This window comes from Hyposmocoma kahamanoa, unplaced genomic scaffold (assembly GCF_003589595.1).
Source record: "Hyposmocoma kahamanoa isolate Upper Pololo Valley unplaced genomic scaffold, ASM358959v1 78, whole genome shotgun sequence".
NCBI lineage: Eukaryota > Metazoa > Arthropoda > Insecta > Lepidoptera > Cosmopterigidae > Hyposmocoma > Hyposmocoma kahamanoa.
The window spans coordinates 22,540,291-22,561,630 of record NW_020653945.1 but is presented as its reverse complement, the minus strand read 5'-3'; the positions used below and the strand labels follow the sequence as shown (position 1 = coordinate 22,561,630).

The window sequence follows — 21,340 nt, the reverse complement described above, 5'->3', positions numbered from 1 at the left end:
AAAATGGCCTTCTGTAGTTGCGACCTGAAATTCCCATTTGAATCCTTTCCATCTATTTTATCTTATTTTTGTTACAGAAATTTCCTTCAGGTGTTTTCCGGACGTATAGTCACCAGGAATGCAACAGGTTGGATGGACATGCAGCCGCGGTCGATGACCGGACAAGTCCGTCATTGCGAACACCGCTTCACCTCTGATACAGTTAATTCTATCAATCGAGATCGGTTCCTTCATCCGTATCGATTAACTTTTAGAAGGTAAATTTGAACTATCAGATTACAAACGATTGTTTAGCAATATTTTTGTTCGCAGTTTCAAAGTCAAAGAATCATTTGTTCCATAATTAAATTAAATTTACACTTGAAAATGTCACATACTACGCTGATTTCCCTGAGAAGAACGAGCAAGAAACTCTAGGGATTGCTCTTTTCAAATAAACTTAAATGCTCTTTGAATCAAATTTGTGTGGATTCTGGATAATAAGAAATTGTATGAATGTATTGTTATTGAATGTATTTTTCTTGTTGGTATGTTTTATAAAATTTTCAGATATCAATGTTAGATTTTTAATAACACATGTTTTTTTTAATTAGTGTCAAGATGTTTGTAATTAGTATTAATTATATATGAATAAATATGAATTTTGTATAACATCGAATTGACCAAGGAAAAGTGTCACACAGCCTAGTCGTTCGCTCGTTTTTGCAGCGCAGTGCGTGTGTTTTTTTTTTATTAATTGTTTTAAAATAGCCGGTTTTTGTAGTTTCAGTTTTTACATGAATTAATTTTCAGTATAAGATTATACGTTTTTTAATTATTTGTTACCTTTTTAAGCTGATGGCTCTATAGCTAATGCTTAATAAATAATAAGATTTTAAAAAAGGCCTATCATTAGAATGGTAATGTTATAATAAGTTATTTACGCACAATATTTACTTTCCCGGTTTTCAGTAACTTATTGTTGTCAACATATTTGTATAATTTTCTTGCACTTAATGAGAAAAGCTCTATGGGAACGTGGTTTTTTTTTCAACCTTTAAAGTTAATAGGCTGCTGTCAACAAACGAGTATTTATTAACGAGTATTAATTTTGTGCTACTGTGTACTTACTTACTTAATTATTCTTGTATTTAGAACACCTTGAAGGTTAGCGAATCTAGAATAGTTGTCCCTTGCAATGAAAATAATTGCTAAGGTACAAGCTAAGTTAAAGTTTTACTTGTAATAATGCCAAGTTAATTTAGTACTAATTACCAGTGGATAGCGTCAGTAGATGCATTTTGGCAAGGTAGGAATTTATATTACGAAACTAAAAGATGATCGAATTTAAGCTTCATTGATTTAGCATCTTCATAGAGGTTATTAATATGTATTTTGCCTGTAACTTATTTGTTTAATTTACATCGGTACTTGTTAAATTTTGTTGAAACGTGTTAATTTTCTTTTATGTTGTAAATTTGTCATACAAAATTGTGAAATAATTTACGCGGTCGCTAGCGACAACTGTCACAGTAATTTCGTGGTAGAGATCCAGGTGTATTTTCAAGTAAACTTAAATAATAATAATTAATAACGCACACATTCATAGCCTCACTAGGGAAATCCAGTATCAAGGGTGGCATGGACACACGCATAGACAACCACAAATTTCACCCAAACTTACGAGAGAAACAAATGTAGGCCATACAAATATTTCTACCCGCCCGGGAATCGAACCTGGGGCGTGGCGGACCAGAATGTTAAACGTTCGGCTACGGACGCAGTTAAATGCCATGAAATAAGCTTTGAATGAAATTTGCAAACGAAAGCCATGCCGTCTTTAATTACGTCTTTATCTAACACAAAGTCTTAAATTTTGTGATATGACTTTTCAATTAAAATATTTTTATAATCATTCAATTAAAGTAGTTTTGAAGTCAGGAAATGACAATCATAATACATGCTCCGGAATCTTATTGTCAAAATGTACAATTCCCCAAGTAGCGTAGTTCTTAGATGACGAGTTATACCTTTTTCCTCATTCTATATACGACCAACCGAATCTTGCGATGTTACCTACATATAATTGGATATGCGTGACACTAAACCATTCATCAAAAGAATGCCTACCTCAATAATAGGCTCATTTGTTACTTAATACATCATTTTGCCATTTAGTCGCACGCACGTGATATTTGACAATTAAAGGCGAGCTTAAAAATAGGTCTAACTAGGCAGCTATTTATTACAAGGGAAAATTAATTATATTCTTCTAGTTCACTTGTTATTATTATAAATATGGTAATATAAATAATGCCATTCTAATGATCATCATTCACAGACAATTCAGTTCATGAATTTCACAATTCATCATCATCCCATTTACACTGCTGGGTACGGGTCTCCTTTCAGGCTTTATAGGCCATACTCTGGCGCAATGCGGGTCGGGACCTTGATACGTTTTCTGAGGGTTGTGAACCTTCTTCGACGTGCAGATTTCGTCACCGAAATACTTACGGTAAATTTCAAATTAAATTTAGCATATAAATTCCGAAAAACTCGAAGGTGCAAGCCTAGATTCGAATCCATGACCGTCTGATTGAGAGGCGGTAGGTCAAACCGTTAGGCTACTACAGCTATTTCTAATTGTAATAATAATAATAATAATAAATTTTATTTCCTTCACACACAATTTCAACCATATTGAACATTCATAAGTAATAAAACATTTGTTGTCTGTGAAGGCTGGAGCCTAAACTAGGATACCCTGTGCTATAGGTCTCCAGGCCTCCGCATACGGATAAAGTATCAAAAAAATAACATTGACTGCGTCACGAATGATTGCTATGAGAGAAAGTTACTCAAAATTAGGTTTATACAAATAAAAAAATTATAAATATAAATAAAATTGAAGACTAGAGGGCAAGAATTTTGTTGTGTGTGTGTGTGTGTGAGAGTGTGTGTTGTGTGTGTGTGAGTGTGTGAGTGAGAGTGTGTGTTTGTGTGTGTGGGAATTAACTATATTTGTCTTTATAATTGTCTTTAGTTAATCATTGTGACATATCGAGTTCTTAGGTTTTTGCGATTGTTACACATAGGAATTGAAATATATTCCGGATTTAAATCGCGTATATTTGTTTTTTCGAACAAACCAACGTTTCGGGTCCTTTACAGGTCCCATGGTCACGATTGACTGAGGTGGTGGTTTTCAAGGCGAGAGTGAATAGGCATTATTTACTATTTTTTTACACTTATTATTGTATAAAAAATTGATATAAAATAATAAAAAGCAATATACTTTATTTAGAAACAATATCCAAGTAATTTTTTTAGTAAATATTAAAACGTTATTGCTCGACAGCCTCTATTTTTAAGTTACGTTCTTATTAAAATAACGCATTACTTATACGAATTCTATGACGCTCACACGAACATAATGTCAAATAAATTAGATTCCGAAACATTTTAAGTATGTGGGTATGTACTTGAAACCCAATTTGATGGACCTCTTTAAATGATGAAGAAATCAAATCAAAACATATATTGTGTTTGCTTTCCCAATTATTATTTATTATGTGTAATGTTTTGTTAAAAATAGTAAATTATCGTGTTCAAAAAATTACTTGTAGCTGTTTCGTAAACTTTTTAAAAGTATTTATTGACTTAAACAGTGTGTGAATAGGCTGCTAACAGATTGACTAGAGCCGAGGCCTCGACTGCATGAAGCTGATTACGAGTTCACGCATTAACTGCAAACATGAGTCAAGCTCTTAGCAGCCTAAGTTGCATCCTTGGTGTAATAAGGCTACATCTGTAAAACAACTTTTCAGGAGAAAGGTTTAAAAATCAGACTATAACTTTCCATGCTCAAATAGGAAAGTAAAATCACATTGACGTTTGATGAAATGTAGCTTCAGATGAGTGTGTGCGTTATTATTAATTTAGAGGATATTCTTTTTATAGCCCCGTACTAGGGAAACCTTGTACCGCGGGTGCCATGTACACACACAAATTACACTCAAAGTCACGATATAAGTAAATGTAGGTGATACAAATATTTTTCCACTCGATCCGGAAGGTTACGTTCAGCCACGGAAGCTGTTAAATTAAAAAGTAAATAAACCTACAAATACGAGCCTATATAATAGAGATAAAAACGAAAGAAAACGTAGACGAACTAGAGCATTGAAACAACGTGGTAATTTGCGTAACAGTGAACTAGTGCTTGAAAAGATAATTTTTACTTTGAATTTAATTACACAAGATTAGGAGGATAGAAGTGAGTACGTGTTGGGTATTACATAGTTTGAGGTTCACTCTTTTGACTTTGAATTTAATTACACAAGATTAGGAGGATAGAAGTGAGTACGTGTTGGGTATTACATAGTTTGAGGTTCACTCTTTTTACTTTGAATTTAATTACACAAGATTAGGAGGATAGAAGTGAGTACGTGTTGGGTATTACATAGTTTGAGGTTCACTCAAAAAATATTAAAAAGGAAAACTAAGGGGTCAAGGCAAAGGCTTGCTTTATTGGATCACTTTAGTTAAATCGTTTACAATTAATAATAATGCACGCACTCAACATAGCCCCGCACTAGGGAGACCCACTGTCGCGGGTGCCATGGACACGCACATAGACAACCACAAATTACACCCACACTCACGAGAGAAATAAATGAAGGCAATACAAATATTTCTCCCGGCCTCTGAAGCGAACCTGGGACCTCTGCGTGCCAGGCAATTAGTAACATTTTATTATTACAACAAACTAGTGGAGTAATTTCACAAAAAAATAATTAAATATCATAATAGTGAAACATCGTGACATTCAATAAACATAAAAATTACAATTATTATTTACTAGAAATTAGAAAACAGATACATCATTATTCTCAAACAAAATTATTTTAAAAAGAAACGTCACTAAATCTGCATTCCAATTATAACTGTACACAGCATTCAGAAAACTATAGATTATGCGATCTTATGAACAAAAAACAATAATACGAATACAGAAGAATTTTAAAATAGAAGACGAGAAAGAACAAAAGAATCTCAAAACATGTCAAGTGAGCCGTTTAATGACGGACTTTTTGAATGCGGGAAGACTACCAAGGAATGCATCATGTTTACAACAAATATTATTATATATTCTACACATCAGACTACAAATCTTATCCAGTAATATGTCACCAAATCCGCCATTAACTATTTTGTGCAATATACATAAGTCACTGGTAACTCGACAGTGGTCAAGAGTTTCTACATTAAACTTATTGAGTCTGTCTTCATAACCTAACAATTTACGTGAGACGTACCCAAGTCTACTGCAAAGCATTCTTAGAAATCTACGGTGAAAAGATTCTATCTGATCGATGTGTGTATTGTATATGGAAAACCGGATCGATGGTCAGTATTCAAACGTGCTTCAAACGAGTGCGTTATATAATATGATCCAGGATTGCTCATGCTTAAACGGCTTCGGGGTACGGAAAATGAACCCTAACATCTTATAGTTAAAGTGTAGGCGTAGTCAATTATTGTCATTATTGTCCTTTTTTTTTTGAATAGTTACAATCTGACACTTCTTCACATTTAATGACATGCGATTTTCACAACTCCACGACTTGGTCAAATTGAGGTCTTGATCGATGCAATCTTGGTATCGTCAACATAGGCAAGACACTCACTCATTATATTTTCCAATAAATCGTTCACAAATATAAGCGACATTTCTAGTCAGCGTTGGTAACTGTATCAGGAGCCTTCCTGAGTGAAGAAATAAATTTCTCACAGATGGCGTTACGGCAAAAAAGTCGTTAAAACCAAGACCAAAGATCTGCAACAAAACACATACAAGAACTCGTAAGATCTGCTGGTTCGTTTCCTTTGCTTAATTTCCAGAGCTTCTGGCACGGTTTGCCTGAGGGTGCTGGTTCGAATCCAGCCAGAATGAATGAACGTCTTCCTCTTTCTTTTTTTTTATAATAATTATAACAAACTAGTGGAGTAATTTCACAAAAACATATCCCCTTGCAAATAAGTATCTATCGGTCAGGCAAACATAGCAGATGACATCAAAAAGAAAAAGACTTTATGAAACACTCGCAGTAGGCGCCAGTGTAACTCGATGCCCACCGACTTGCCTAAAAATTTCCACGTATCAGCAAATATCAAAATTACTACATTTTGTGCTTAATTTTATGTGTAGAATAATTAACCAGTGAAATAAAGTGTACTAGTATCTTGTGCGCTAATAAGTTTATGAAGGCAAGTGTTTTTTGTTTTGCTCCGGATTTACTAATTTTCACGCTTCGCAACTGGTAGGCGCTGACATCTTTAATACCATCAAAAAGCGGTCTCAAGAAACTGCGCTTACTTTGAGTCGTCTCTATATTACATCTGCCCGTATTTCTTGTCGTATAGCTATCGCAATTAATATACAGAAGATTGCTATCGTTGCTTTTTTGTTGGTTTTATGATGAAAATGTTGGCTAACTTCGACACTATATCTCGCACACGCAACGAAATTTAGAAAAAATACTGCATGGGCATACTATTGGGTGTAATGTGATTATTTTTGTTTAATTATCCATTTATAAACGAGGATATAATTAATTAATTAATTCACTGGCTTTATTCAGTATTTTTTTTTAACTTTCAACTTTGTCGTGTTTTCTCAATTCCACAATTTTGAATTATAACAGTGTTTGATTTCATGTGCGCTGTAATATGAAGTTTCGGAGTAAGGATTCCGCAAATACAGTGAAATCACGATCTTCGGCTGAATATCGACCCGACATTGATTCAGATGCGTTTCATTGTGCCATCCGAAACTAAATTAAAACGATTATCGTTGTTTCGATTTATAAATGTTTTAGAAATTATTAAATTTAAAAAGTTTTCGAGTTAAATTTTGTAAGCTCGCTGAATTTATACCGCGATTATTTTTTATTGTTGTTGACAGTAAAGCGAGTAGATAAATATTCCATATAGTATTGAATTTTATTCCGATAGAATTTACCTTTTCTAATGAAAGAATTCGTAAATTGTATTACGTCATTGAACATTACATCTGTTATTATAATAATCGTTACTCATTCGTTTTAAATGGAATTTAAGGTGCAATAAAATAAAATATCAATAATTTATTTTAATTGGATGCTCTTTGAACTTTCCAAGATGGCTTTGAAAATTGTACCTAAGTAATTTGCAAAAATCACAAGCTAACAATGACTCATAATGTGATACAAAAAAATCTGTAATAAAACGCCGCTCCACTTTCAATAGAGTCCCAATCAGATCTTGCAATTATACCCGTTGAAGTTTCTAGTGATACGTTCAAGACTATGTCAGAAATTGCTTTAAGTACGTCTGTACTCAATGTAGTTGTACTCTCTCCTGCTCTTTTTGAGATCTTTCATTCGTTCAAGTCGTTCAAGTAGTTTCAAAGACAGATACAAAACTCTGATAGAAATTGCTTTAAGTACGTCTATACTCAGTCTCGCTGTACTCTTTCCTGCTCTATTTAAGTTCCTTACCACAAAAGCCGTTCAATTATTTTCTAGTGGTGGGTACAAAACTATGATAGAAATTGCTAAGTACGTCTGTAAGTGTCGGTGCACTCCTGCGTGTAACTTACTCAACACGTTGTACATTTTCACTTTCCTCTTCCGCCTAATGACAGTTTTATATAACGACACGTAAGCCGCATGGGATTTCTTTTAGCTACACTGATACGCCATTAAGTTTGCTGGCTTTTAGACGGGTGCGATTATAGCATGGTTCTCATTCCCATTCTTGTAAAATTTATAAAATTAATAAAAGAAAGATAGATGATAATAATAATCCAACCTTCTCAGAGACTTGATTCTGGATACGAATTGCCATGGCCGATAAGGACCCCGATTCAGAACTTTTCGATATTTTAACAGAATCGTTCGATAAAATATCTCTTTTCGAAGTTCGATTGGTTCTCGAATCGAAGGGCACTTTCCGAGCTATTCAGAAAATTCGAGTTAAACGTTCCATTCGGATTCCAACAACAACAAATCGTTATCCAACAGCGTTTACGGAGTTAGTCGGTGAAATAGATTATGTGAAATATGAAAACCCTTTTAGGTATATACATTTTTAATGAAATTAAAGGCTTAAATATAGGAATGCATTAGTCTTGCATTACAATAATATTTTGTAAAATAGGAAAATTGAATAAAATCCCAGACTTTATTTAAAAGAACAAGACGTTTCTATATTACATTCTTGCTTTGTAAACAATCGGGCGTTCGATAAACTGTGTTCTGAATAACGTTTGTAGCCTTTGCCGGTCGAGAAGTTCGAGTAATCGTACGGGTGTGACGTCATTTCGGTTCGGTTTCGAATACGACTATTTGCCGTTTGGTTCGGGTGTTGTAAATCAAAATGAAAAGAAATCGTACGACATCAAATCGAATCCATCGACAACAGAGTTATCGTTCTCAATCGACCTGCTGGAAGTCTTTAAAAAGGCTTCGGATTCAGTTAGAACAAATTTAAACACGCATGATTTTTTTTAAATATTTAAACACGCACGCATTTAACTGCCTCTGTGGCCGAACGGTTACCATGCCGGACTGCCACGTAGAGGTCCCAGGTTCGATTCCCGGGCCGGGAGAAATAGTTGTATGGCCTACAATTATTTCTCTCGTAAGTTTGGGTGTAATTTGTGGTTGTCTATGTGTGTGTCCATGGCACCCGCGACACAGGGTTTCCCTAGTGCGGGGTTATGTTGAGTGTGTGCGTTATTTATTTATTTATTTATGATACAAATGAAGCTTCGTGTAAGATATTGTTTTTTAATTTGGTGGAGAATTACTTATTTCACAGTAATTGTTTCGGACGAATGTCGGACGGAGGACGAGAGTACCGGGTTTGGATAGTTTGTGCGGTGTGATTCAAACGATGACCTGGGTTTGACTATTTGTGATTACTGGTGCCGCGGTCGGCGTAGCTGAGTTCTGGGTCACAATAGTAAAGTGTATGTCATCGATACGACATGGAGATAATAAAAAACCGACCTCGAAAGTACGTGGAATAACATCTATTTGCCAAGTTTTATTGGATTCGGTTACCGGAAAGTGCGCAAACCCGGATTCATCCCCTAGTTCACCACTATACGGAACTTGACACAGGAGAAAATAAAAATCGGTTCTCACTACTCAAAGTACATTGAGAGAGAAAAACGCCTTGAATTAGAGAATAGCAAAATCAACCATTAAAATAATTGCTCCTTATTATAAAATTTAGGCGCTATTTATAAAAATGAATCTTGATGAATGAATCTTCATGCGTAAACAGCAACACCGATTTTCTTCAAAATAAAATGGGACCACTATGGCGGTATCCTCTTTCCCACGAAAAAAGAATCATGAAAATCGGTGCACAAATACCGGAGTTATCGCTTAACATACATACAAAAAAAACATACAGTCGAATTGAGAACCTCCTCCTTTTTTTTGAAGTCGATTAATAAAAGTAATAACCTGGTCTCGATTTAGGCTAGCTTCCCTGTACTATGAGTATCAGATCAAGGGAATTCGCTCCGGGACACTTCCCGGTTGGTTGGACAGTGGTCCAGACTAGTGAGACGACCAATTTTTACATGTAGAACTATTATAATGTATATAAAAAAAAAACAGATTTCCTTAGAAACTTATTTCCATCGAGAAAATGTAGTCCTATGTTCCAAAACATTTCAGGCGGTTTGAATAGTTAGATATAGTCGACCTATTTGATGGAAATTAAAAGTAAAAAAATTACATTCCAAGCTTAGACTGAGTCTCTAATATACAGATGTATTCTATGATCATATAATGTAAATATTACCCATAAACAATATACACATGTACTTACTAATTATTCAAAAAATATTATAAATTTAGATGTCATTCCTGCGATTCAATATTACTATGAATTCTATTATTGTAATAATGAAAGAATTGGTTGTTTTTTGCTATAAAAACATCTTCGTAAAGGTTCGATGCTTATGATGGATAAAAAGTAGAATCAGCCATTTCGTTCACTGTATGATGTTGTATAAACTGACCACAGAATGAAAGTTTCGTACAGAATTGCTGAGTAATTATTAAGAAAAGTTTTAAAGTGTATTGTTATACGGGGCTTTCTACCCACTCATCGACTTGGTTACTGTAAAAAGTTTCATCCATGCGAAAAAAAAATATTGTTCAAAATTTATTTTATTAAATACCATGATGTTTTTACTGCCATGACGTGCATATATTGTTTATAAAAATACTGCATTAGTTTCTTATTATCAATGATACAAAGGCCGAAGAAATACGAAAAAACCCATCGACCCGACTGGCGTCGCTATCGTCCTCCCAACTGAGCTATGGAACTAATTGACCTTTTCGAACGGCATCATAAAAATACAGTAAACATCGTAAAAAACAGCATGTTTTTTTTCACATTTAGTCCGTTCGATTCCCAGACGAGGTAAGCAACTGTTTCAAGTCTTTTTACAGTCTTATTATCTTAAAAACAAAATAATAACTCCATGAGGAAATATACAATGTACAATAATTAAAATCCTTTCCCTCTGTGTACTATAGCTGTGGAAATAAAATGTTTCAGGGAGTGAGGTTGTATGATAAAATTACCTATACATTATATAAAAAAAGTATTAACAGTAAAGTTCAAGTGAAAAATTTAGGAGTGCTAATTGTGTAAGTTGACACAGACGTAAGTGAAAGTGTCACGGAACTTTCTCAATAATGCGTCAATGAAATAAATTTTATAATTAGAATAATTAAATGATATTTTAATTTTTTTGCAGCATGTATTTTAAACACGAGTCTAATATTGTTTGAGTCATCATTAAAATAACACAAGAGTGGTCTTGGTCTAGTTATGAAAGTATAGGAAAAAAACAAATTATGTTCTGGATAACTTTTGAAAATTCAACGGAAATAAATTTGGCAGAAAGTTGCCGTGAATGTATCACCATTATTTATCACAGTGGCACAGCAAGACACATGTGACACAATTGCTACCAGTCAGTCTACTTTCTTCAAATAAAACTTACTTGTGTCCGATGAGCCCGAAGATATCACACTGGTCAAAATTGATAACACTAGTAATTTCTCCATCTTTTTTTTAAACACGAAAATTATCAACGAAATTTAAAATAATTCGCGCTTTTTCTGTTTTGTCCTAAGTTCAAAATTTAAAAATTTTGAACAAAAGAATTTGTATTTTACTTTTTTTTAGCCGGGCAAGCGTGCGGTGCGTTCTGCCACGGCGGGAGTAATGGTGTGAGACATTCAGCCGGCCGGATGAACACTCTCCTTTCCTTCAAGCATTGACCGCAAACTGTAGCCGGTTCTTTATAACCGATCAGATCTTTTATGAAGATGCCGATTGATTTTATTCTGTCGCCTTTAAGTCGTGATCGCGGTGACCTATTTATGGGAAACTTTAACTTCAAACGCATGCCATTAAGAGCTTTGTGATGGATCATCACGCGCTATATATTGGCTACCATTTTTGTTATAGAATAAAAAACGGAGAAAGTTTATTGCTAACGGGATAACGAATCAGTCATTAAATTAATTTAACTTCCACCGTGGCTGTACGGTTATCGTGCTGGTCTGCTACGTAGAGGTGCCGTGTTCGATTCCTGGGCCGGGAGAAATATTTGTATGGTCTACATTTATTTCTCTCGTGAGTTTGGGTGTAATTTGTGGTTATCTATGTGTGTGTCTATGGTACCCGTGTTACAGGATTTCCCTAGTGCGGGATTATGCGTGTGTGCGTTAAAAAATGTTGCTTTAGTAGGTAACAGCTTTTAAGGCTTTTATAGTTTGCAGAAGTAATATTTCAGGCGTACCTTTTGTTAACTGTACAAATATTGGATTTGTCTCGTTACAATATTTACCAATATCCAAGGCTGGCCGTGTGTATGCCTTGAATAAAGGTATCAGAGTGCTTTGGGTGCATGTCTAAAATATTTTTTATTTTCTTGACCGCCACAATGTCATAAAACACACAGTGCAATGCAACGTTCTGACATATAAACTTTAATTACATACTGAACATTTGTTGTTGTTTTCAATTTTAAATATCATACTATCTTGTTTAACTAAGCTACTGATTTTGTTATAAATTCTCAGTTTTAAGCTTATGGAAGTTGGAAGGCTTTCCCAACAGAAGCATACATTTACTTAATGGGAGAACCAAATCTAACATTGTTGAATGAGGTCGCGGGTCTGATTCCGGTAGGACTCACACCCGCGCACGCACACACACACACGCACGCACGCACGCATGCACGCACGCACTCACGCACGCATGAACGCACGCCCAAACGCCCAAACGAAACGCACGCACGCACTTACGCTATTATTATTATTATTATTATACTACAGGGAATTTCCTAGTTTGAGACATTATTATTAAAAAAATAAAAATGTTTTATTTGTTAATAAGCTTAATTTAGAGGCCGATGTTTCCCTTAAGCTTGACATAGCCTGTGTTAGGAGTCACCGTTCTTCTTTAAATATATAATTACATTTTGCTCTTAATTTTAACTGCCTCCGTGGCCGAACGGTTACCATACCGTACTGCCACGCAGAGGTCCCCGGGTTCGATTCCCGGGCCGGGAGAAATGTTTGTATGGCCTACATTTATTTCTCTCGTGAGTTTGGGTGTAATTTGTGGTTGTCTATGTGTGTGTCCATGGCACCCGCGACACAGGGTTTCCCTAGTGCGGGGCTATGTTGAGTGTGTGCGTTATTATTATTAAAAAAAAAAAAAAAAATATTTGAATATTACTTCATCACCGGGGGACTAAACGGGTAGAGGTTCCACCCCTATGTTGTGGATATTCCCAGGATTCGTACTAAGCGTTTCGCTTCCACATTTACATGGCGAACGGTTAACAAGCGGAATTCCCTGCCTGTGGACTTGTTCTCCGAACGCTATAACTTGGACCGTGCATGCTCAATCATCGACATCGTCGTCACTTTCCATCAGGTTTTTTTATTAAAAAGAAATAAAGACAATACTTCTACTCGAACCATTGTTGTTAAAACTACCATAAGTTTAACTAATTACCTTCGTGGCCGAACAGTTAACATGTTGGATTGCCACACAGAGGTCCCAGGTAAACGATTGAACCTAAAAATAAACAAATAGATTTAATTTCTCTCAAGAAAGTTACTGCCTCCGCGGCCGAACGGTAACTTTACTGATCTGCCACGTAGAGGTCCCGGGTTCGATTCCCAAGCCGGGAGAAATATTTGTATGGCCTATATTGATTTCTCTCGTGATTTTAAGTGTAATTTGTGGTAGTCTATGTGTGTGTCACTAGTGCTGGGCTACGATTGTGACAAAAGAAAAAAAAAGGAAAGATCTTATTACTACAAACCAAACTAAAGATTATTTATATGTTTTATTATTATTAATATAAACGAAACATAGCCTCCATGAAGATGTGCTAATACCGTTGCAAAATGTACGCAGTACTAAAGAAAAATGACTAAGTAAATTATTGTCTCAACGTACTTACTACCGTTAACCAATTTTAAATGCAGTTATGCTATTTATATTTATAAGCCGCCAAGCAGTAATGTGAGCATTACTGCGTTCCGGTTTTGAAGGTAAGAGTAAGCGTGATGGGTGACATGAATGATGATGAGCAATAACGTGAAATAGATTTGTCACAGAAATAAAGTTGCGCTACGACAAGAAAGTCGTTAAAAAACAAAAGCAAAGATGTGCAACAAGCACAATGGATTCGTAAGGTCCATTGGTTCGTTCCGTGGTTTAGTTTGCATAGTGTCTGGTACGGTTTGCTAGAAATTGTTGGTTCGAATCCAGCTGGATCGAAGGAATTTTATCTAAGAGTTCGATCTTTGTTTTGATTCTTTGTATCGAACATGTTTCGAAAACACTTTAAATTAGAGAGCCCGCTTGGGGTAACGCAGGATGTGGGCACTGCTAGTGATAGTCCGGCTGTTGGGCTGGTCCGATTCTCTTTCAAGGAGGTTGAACGTTCCATTAAGTCCATGACGAGAGGAAAGTCACCGGGGCATGACGGTCTTAGTATAGAGCATTTCCTACATGCTGGGACACACTTGCCCCGGGTTCTAAAGATGCTTTTTAACCTGTGCATTAGTCATGCCTACCTTCCCGACAGCCTGATGAAAACAATTGTTGTGCCCATAGCGAAAAATAGGACAGGAGATGCCTCCGGTGGATCCAATTATAGGCCGATATCACTGGCAACAGTAGCGGCTAAAGTGCTGGATGGACTGCTGGACGGTGTGTTATCAAAGTATGTAAAGACCCAGGACGCCCAATTTGGTTTTAACGGGTTTAAATTTTATGCTTTAAACATACCGTCCAATACTACACCAGGGGGCAAACGCCAGTGTTTGCCTACTTTTTGGATCTATCCAGGGCTTTTGATACAGTCTCGTATAGTAAGTATCCTTTGGGACAAATTGGAAAAACGCACAAATACCCCAAGTGAGGTAATCGACCTGCTCCGCTTCTGGTACGCTAATCAAACCAACCAGGTGAGGTGGGCAGGTGCTCTCTCGGATGTGTATAGGTTAGAGTGTAGAGTGAGACAAGGAGGTCTCAGCTCACCCAGGTTGTTTAACTTGTATATAGATGAGCTGATCGCCAGACTCAGCAGCACGGGAATTGGATGCTCGATCGGTGGTATCACTGTCAATAATATTAGTTATGCAGATGATATGGTGCTGCTGTGCCCGTCGATCAGTGCGCTAGTAAAACTATTAAGTATTTGTGAGGAGTATGCGATGACTCACGGTCTAACATATAACACAAATAAAAGCGAGCTTTTAGTGTTTAAAGCCGGTAACAAAGCCCTTGCTTCAATCCCTCCTATTTATTTGTGTGGTGCGTCTCTCAAGAGAGTAGCAAGGTTTAAATACCTAGGGCACTGGGTCACAGAAAATCTGCAGGATGATGTAGATATGGAGAGGGAGCGCAGAGCGTTGGCCGTACGTTGTAATAATGTTGTCACGCAGGTTTGCGCGTTGTGAGGGTAATGTCAAAGCCACCCTTCAGGGCGTTTTGTCAGACCTTCTATACGTGCAGCCTGTGGACAAATTACACTAAAGCGACGGTCAATGCCCTGCGTGTCCAATACAATAATGGTCTTAGGATGCTATTGGGGCTGCCACGATTTTGCAGCGCATCAGGTATGTTCGCGGACGCACGAATTGATAGCTTCAGCGCGATTATTCGGAAAAGAACTGCCTCCCTGATGCGTCGCGTGCGTGGCAGTTCCAATAGCCTAGTTCGTTTGATCTGGGAGAACCCTGTTAATGAATTGTGGAAGCACTGGAACTCAGTCCACATGGGTTCCAGGGGTTTAATTTATAAGTTATTGTAATATTTCACAAATTTAGTATTAACATAGGTTGTAAGAACTTTTTTGTAACTAACATTAATATGGACTATGTCTGAAAAAAACTTTTTGAATTTGAATTGAATTTGAATTAATAATTATAACAAACTAGTGGAGTAATTTCACAAAAAAAAATTTGAATATGAGGGTGGTGAAACATACTGACATAAAATAAAATTTAATTACAACATGATCATAGTTTTGCGAAAATGGTATCTATAGATTGTTTCGTTGGTTTTGATATTTTGTTCTAAAATTTACTTGTAAAATGAAAACTCTCGCTGTTGTCATCTCAGTAATGATGAAATTGTTGTGGTTTATTACTATAATACCCCAACAACAACAAACACGTCAAAAGTTTTCATTTTAGAAGTAAATTATAGGGCAAACCACCAAAAACAACGAAAAAGTCTTTAGATGCCATTCTCGCAAAACTATGACCATTTTATTTGACACGTCATCGCTTATCAGCATCCAAATTACAGGCACATGGGACTTGTCTTATGTCTCTGGGTTACAGCTGCAGTGGCCGTGGCCTCAGGTCATTGCGATTTAAAGTTCTGAGTGGCACTGCAATGGCTCCATCCGTCACTCGGCATAATAAAAAAAAATTTCAAGATACTTATAAACGTGTAATAATAATAAATAAATAGAGAATCAATTTGTTTTGTATTTCTAGATGTACATTGACGGTCCAGTATTTTCGATTTCGCATTTGTCTTTCCTTATTTACACTGCTGTACTTGTCAACCGAGAACAGGTTATGAAATTCGTAGAAATATTTTTTAATGTTTTAAAATCCATAACGATGTGGTTTTGCGCTTTAAAAATCATGTAAATGTTTTTTTATGAAATGTAATTCTACTTAATAATTATAATGCCTTTAAGGCTTAAAGAGAAATGACGTCAAACATTTGTGTAAAGCGTATTTTATTACAATGATTTCCTAAAAAGGCTAGGGCTGCCATCCGTTCGGGTTTCCCCTGACTTGTCTTAGTTTGAAGGGCATCCGGGGAACGTCCGGAAGGGATTTTTTTAAAGTGTCCGAAAATCCGATTAATTAATTGACTAACAATTTAAAAAAAACAAATTTTATTTAATACACGGCGGAGCAGAAATACCCAAAACAATTTTCTTTCACAATCTATCGATAAAACTACATGACTATTTAAAAATTTATGAATACTGGCTTCCCTAAAAATGTCATTTTATTCCATCTTCTAAAAAGACGGACTATAGGGTATCCCTGTCAATTAATAAGTTTGCACTCCACTTTTCTGTGCTATCATATGTTGGGTTTGTAAATTTATATTTGCATGTAATAGTAAGTAATTTAATTTTATAGGAAAATAATACATATTTTGTCGCTTATATATGGTTATATTGACTCAGACATCATCCTCTTGTCTTTATGTTGTTTAGATCTTCCTCCTTGCGTGTGATACAAAGTTTCTTTGTTCTGTTCCTATTATCCTTTAGGACAAATGTATGAAATTGTTTATTAAATACATTACATTTAGAAATTGAAAAATTCATCATCATCATATGAATCGACTCTAACAGATCTCAAGAATGACAATTTGAATCCTGTTTTCTCAATTTCATGAATTTTTGGCAGCAATTCTTGCTTTATTGTTTCTTCTACATTAAGTTTATCCAGTTTCTCCTGTATTTTATTTCTCAAAGGCCACTGTAAGGCATCCACTATGTGATACCTTATTAAATTAGGTATGATGTTCACTGCTAATTCTAAAATGTAATCAGCTGTACCAGCTCCATCCGAACGCATTTGTAAATTACCAACATCAATTTGCAAGTCTATTAATTTGGGCGTCAGTCTTATATCTAAAGGTTGACTTATAACTACCCTAACACTAAAATGCTCAATAGAAAAATTAATTTTCCCAATATTAGAAATAATTTTGCACACCGTGACATTCCAATGAGTACTGCCTTCTATTGTTTTAGTTCCAACTTCGAAGTCTAGAACTGCAGTACCATTAGCAACCTTCACAGTAATATTTCCAACTCTATGAAAAGTAGATACACCTGTTATCCACGTATTATATAGAGCAACAGAAAAAAATGGCACGGTATCATTACTTACATAATCTTTTAATCTATAAGGGTCAAAACCTAACTCTCTAACTTTTTTACCTACATCTATAAGTATCATGTCTAAAGGTGGTAAGCTATTGGGAAATTGCAAATCCTCAGCTGTCTTTTCTAACTCAGTGTCAATAGCTGTTCTGGCTTTCGTATAAGCATCTTTCAGCATGTAAGGTTTTACTGTATCAAATATAAAGTTCCCAGCGTTATTGACAATTCCTGCAATTAAAGGGTCTAAATTTTCAAATTTGACGTCAATGCTTTCGTGACTAAGCTCCATGGTGATGTCTTGCGCTCTCAGTTTACCGTCTATTTGTACACCAATATTCGCTCGAGCTGTGACTAGAAGGTTTCGGATAATAACGCTATAGGGACCATTCCGAGATGTCATGAATGAACTGTACCTATAGTTGCCTGATGTGTGGAGTGTATCGATGTGCATAGCGGCCTGAACCTGGAAAATTGAAACGTGGTTACGGTTATTTTTAATTATTTTTAGTACTAATAACAATATTACTATCATAACATAGAATTTCTTATTCGTGGAGCCTTGGAATCCAAATATAGCTATAGCTTACCTCTGACGCTTCGACGTCAATATTAATATACAAAATCCTAAGTTTGCTCAATCCTCGTACAGCAGAATTGGTGAAATACAATTTATCAAAAATCGTAAGTGATTGTGACATATCTGGGATTGGATCAGGGTCCGGAATGTCCACTCCTGGTATCCCTTCGAAGTAGGGCTGTTTTAACTCTTCAATAATTTTTGGGATTAATTCACTGAAATTTGGTTCTTCAACTACTGCTTTAGTTGTATCTTCAAAGTGCGCTATATTAGTTGTTGATTCTTGAAATTCATCGAAATCGAAATAACCTGTGAATTCCGTAGTGGAAGACGAATCGATAAATTCACCTAAAAGTTTTGTCGTTTCGGTATTGGAAATTTCAGTATCTTCAACAACATTGTGTTCATAACCAGTTTGGATTACAGTACTAACTAAATTTTGTGATTTATTTGTATTATTAAATTCTGTAGTCTCTATAATTGAATCTTCAAAAATATTCCAAACTGTTATATTTTCTGTATTGGAAGTACCAAAGATACTTAAGTTGTCGGTGTTCCATTCATTAAAAGATGTATAATTGTCATTAAAAATATTATCAAAGGTTGCTATTTCACCAAAACTGTTCCAATTGTCTGGATTATCTGTAAAAGCTGTAGAGCCATCAATGACATTTGCGGAGTCAAACGTTTCTTCAATAGATTCGCCTAGCGTTGTTGTTTCTTGCAGTACATCTGAAATGTTAACGAGAACATAGTTCTTTATTAGATTCCCTCATCAGATTGTAAAAGGGATTGAGCGTCCTAAATTCTTATTCAAGTTGTAGAATTCTTGTAATATGATAATTTCAAATGAATTGAAAATAAATTAAATTGCATACATGTTATGTACAGTACACCACGTTAGTTTATTCATTAGAGAATATGTTTTGAACACAATGTTGACTGTTAGTTGATTTATTTTTCGAGTTACTAGAATAAGTACACAGGAAAGCACTCGCACCTTGACCGCGACAATATTTCTCATTAAACAGCACCAAAATCACGACTCCGCACACGTTCCACATAATGATATACTGAATCAAACATTGTATTGAGAATAAACGAAGTTGAATGAGACCTTAAGGTTAATTTATATCTGAGAGGTCAAAAATCGTGTCATGCATTTATGATATCACAAAACGATATTATATCGTACACTTGATATAACCGCACTAATAGTACAATAGTGATGCAACTCAAAATATGTGACATTTAAGATTATAATTATCATTACTGAACGTAGAGTTTGTTTCGTCGCTTAGTTGGCATGGCATCTAGCACGGTTTGCCAGGAGACGTCGCGTCGGTTCGAATCCGGCCGGATCGAAGGAATTATTTCTAAGTGTTCGATTTTTGTATTAATAATTATAACAAACTAGTGGAGTAATCTCACAAAAAATAATTGAATATCAATTCAATAAAAAATTAGATGTCTGTGACAAACTTTAACCTAAACATAAATTATTATGATCTATCACTGCAAGTGAGTAATTAGTTTTTCATCGATTCTGAGAAATACACTTTTTGAGTTAATACATTACCGTGTTAACAGCGCAATATGTATTAAAGCCACATGTGGTCATACGTCAAAAGTGCTTTCATCAACTGAAAGTCATAAAAATAATATGGACTACTTTAAGAGTCTATACTACTCAGCTCAAATAAAATTTTGCGCGAGTCAAGGGATAGGGGACACCGGCTTTATTTCAGAATTTATTTTTTACGAACAAAATTAAGGCCGTTTTAAAAATGCATATCATATACTACTTACACGTGTTCTATTTAATTCAATTGATATAAAAAAATCATTGGCATATGTAAGGTACATTTTGAATATAGCGATTTTCTTGTAAAATTTCGACGAAAGTGTGTGATTTTTTTGTATCGTGAATATTTTTAGGAGTCGTATTTTTACACCATATATTAATCAGCGTATATCATTAATTTTACTATATATTTTTTTTAAGGAGTTTTAAAGATTTTTTTTTAAATATTTTGTTTTTTTTTTATTTTTTCTAAAGCGATTAATTCAACACTTTCGCTATTATGCGGAATCAACCACAGCCATTTGATGTTGTATTGACTCTTACGTATAAAAGACTTACCGAGTAATTTCCTTCGAAGAAACTTTAAACCTCTGTCCGGAGAAGTTGTCTTTTTTATGATAGAATAAGTGCGTATATAACCTTCATCTCACCTGATGGAAAGTGACGACGAAGTCAATGATATAGCATGCACACCCAAACAATGCTAGTCACTCTCACCTTGAGAAGGCCCCAAGTTATAGCATTCCGGGAATATGGTCTGCAGGCAAGGAATTCCACTTCGTTTTGAAGATGTGGCCTTATGACACCATGGGTGCGATATTATGAGTTGTATACAGGAAGGAATATGACCAATATTGAAAGTATTGTAGCCAAGTTAAACAATTTTTTCCAGGGCAATGCATTTTTAGTAGTGTTTGTTTATTTATTATGGAATCTTATTATAAAAATTGCATAGGCCGATAATGTAATGAAAAAACCCGTGGGCATAATTTAGGACATTACGATCGACTTTGCGTGCATGTTATGGCACTGTTTACGAGAAAGTGTGATGAAAATTATTTTTACGATACCAATATAGAAAGATAACTGTAACGCGTGCGTAAGGGTTTCCTTGTGTAACGATAACGTTATCTTTTTGTAACGGGATAGGTTTATTCACCTGCGATAGTAATAGTTTCTTGGTGATTTATGACATACTCACGTAAGGTGCTTTTAAGTATGCAATATGTCAGAGCAGGATACGTGACTACTTTTTATTGCTTCAATCCACTGAAGAAAATTAACCTGGCTTTTTCTATTAAGGCGGTCCCTCACCGGGAGCCTGGTATTGTAACAATCCAAGACGCGATTTTAAGCATTACGTTACAATACTGCCTCATGGATTGACTAGCATTCGCCTGTAATATAACTTTTCAAGATTCGATTTTGATCATTACTTACAATACTGCCTCACTAACTGACGAGCTTTCGCCTGTTGTCGAATCAGTTGTTTTTACAATCTCAGACGAAACGGACAATCTAACTCAACCACCTTGTTTTATTAACTTATTAGAATGAAGAGTATGACGAGGATCCCTTATTACCCTGATTTCCGTATATTTTTCAATTTATAGGGTTTTTCTCTCTGTCGGAGGCACTTTTTATATTTAGCATC

The 21,340-nt window shown here is 35.4% G+C and overlaps 2 protein-coding genes across 2 annotated transcripts in view; both read right to left on the bottom strand.

The window, feature by feature from the left end:
- The window catches only part of LOC113233083 (protein takeout), a 29,407-nt gene extending 18,100 nt beyond the window's left edge, over positions 1-11,307 (bottom strand). Inside the window, exon 1 of the mRNA XM_026468064.1 lies at positions 11,066-11,307. Within this exon, the coding sequence (XP_026323849.1) occupies positions 11,066-11,129 (64 nt within the window). The 5' untranslated portion in view covers positions 11,130-11,307. The remainder of the gene's footprint in view (positions 1-11,065) is intronic.
- A 5,559-nt stretch (positions 11,308-16,866) lies between these two features.
- On the bottom strand, positions 16,867-19,165 carry LOC113232746. The gene is made up of 4 exons (XM_026467524.1): positions 19,102-19,165; positions 18,717-18,833; positions 18,112-18,449; positions 16,867-17,987 (listed from the first exon to the last, which is right to left on the bottom strand). The coding sequence occupies exons 1-4, from the start codon at positions 19,163-19,165 to the stop codon at positions 16,941-16,943; spliced, it is 1,566 nt and encodes a 521-aa protein (XP_026323309.1). The 3' UTR covers positions 16,867-16,940.
- Positions 19,166-21,340: the final 2,175 nt, after the last annotated feature.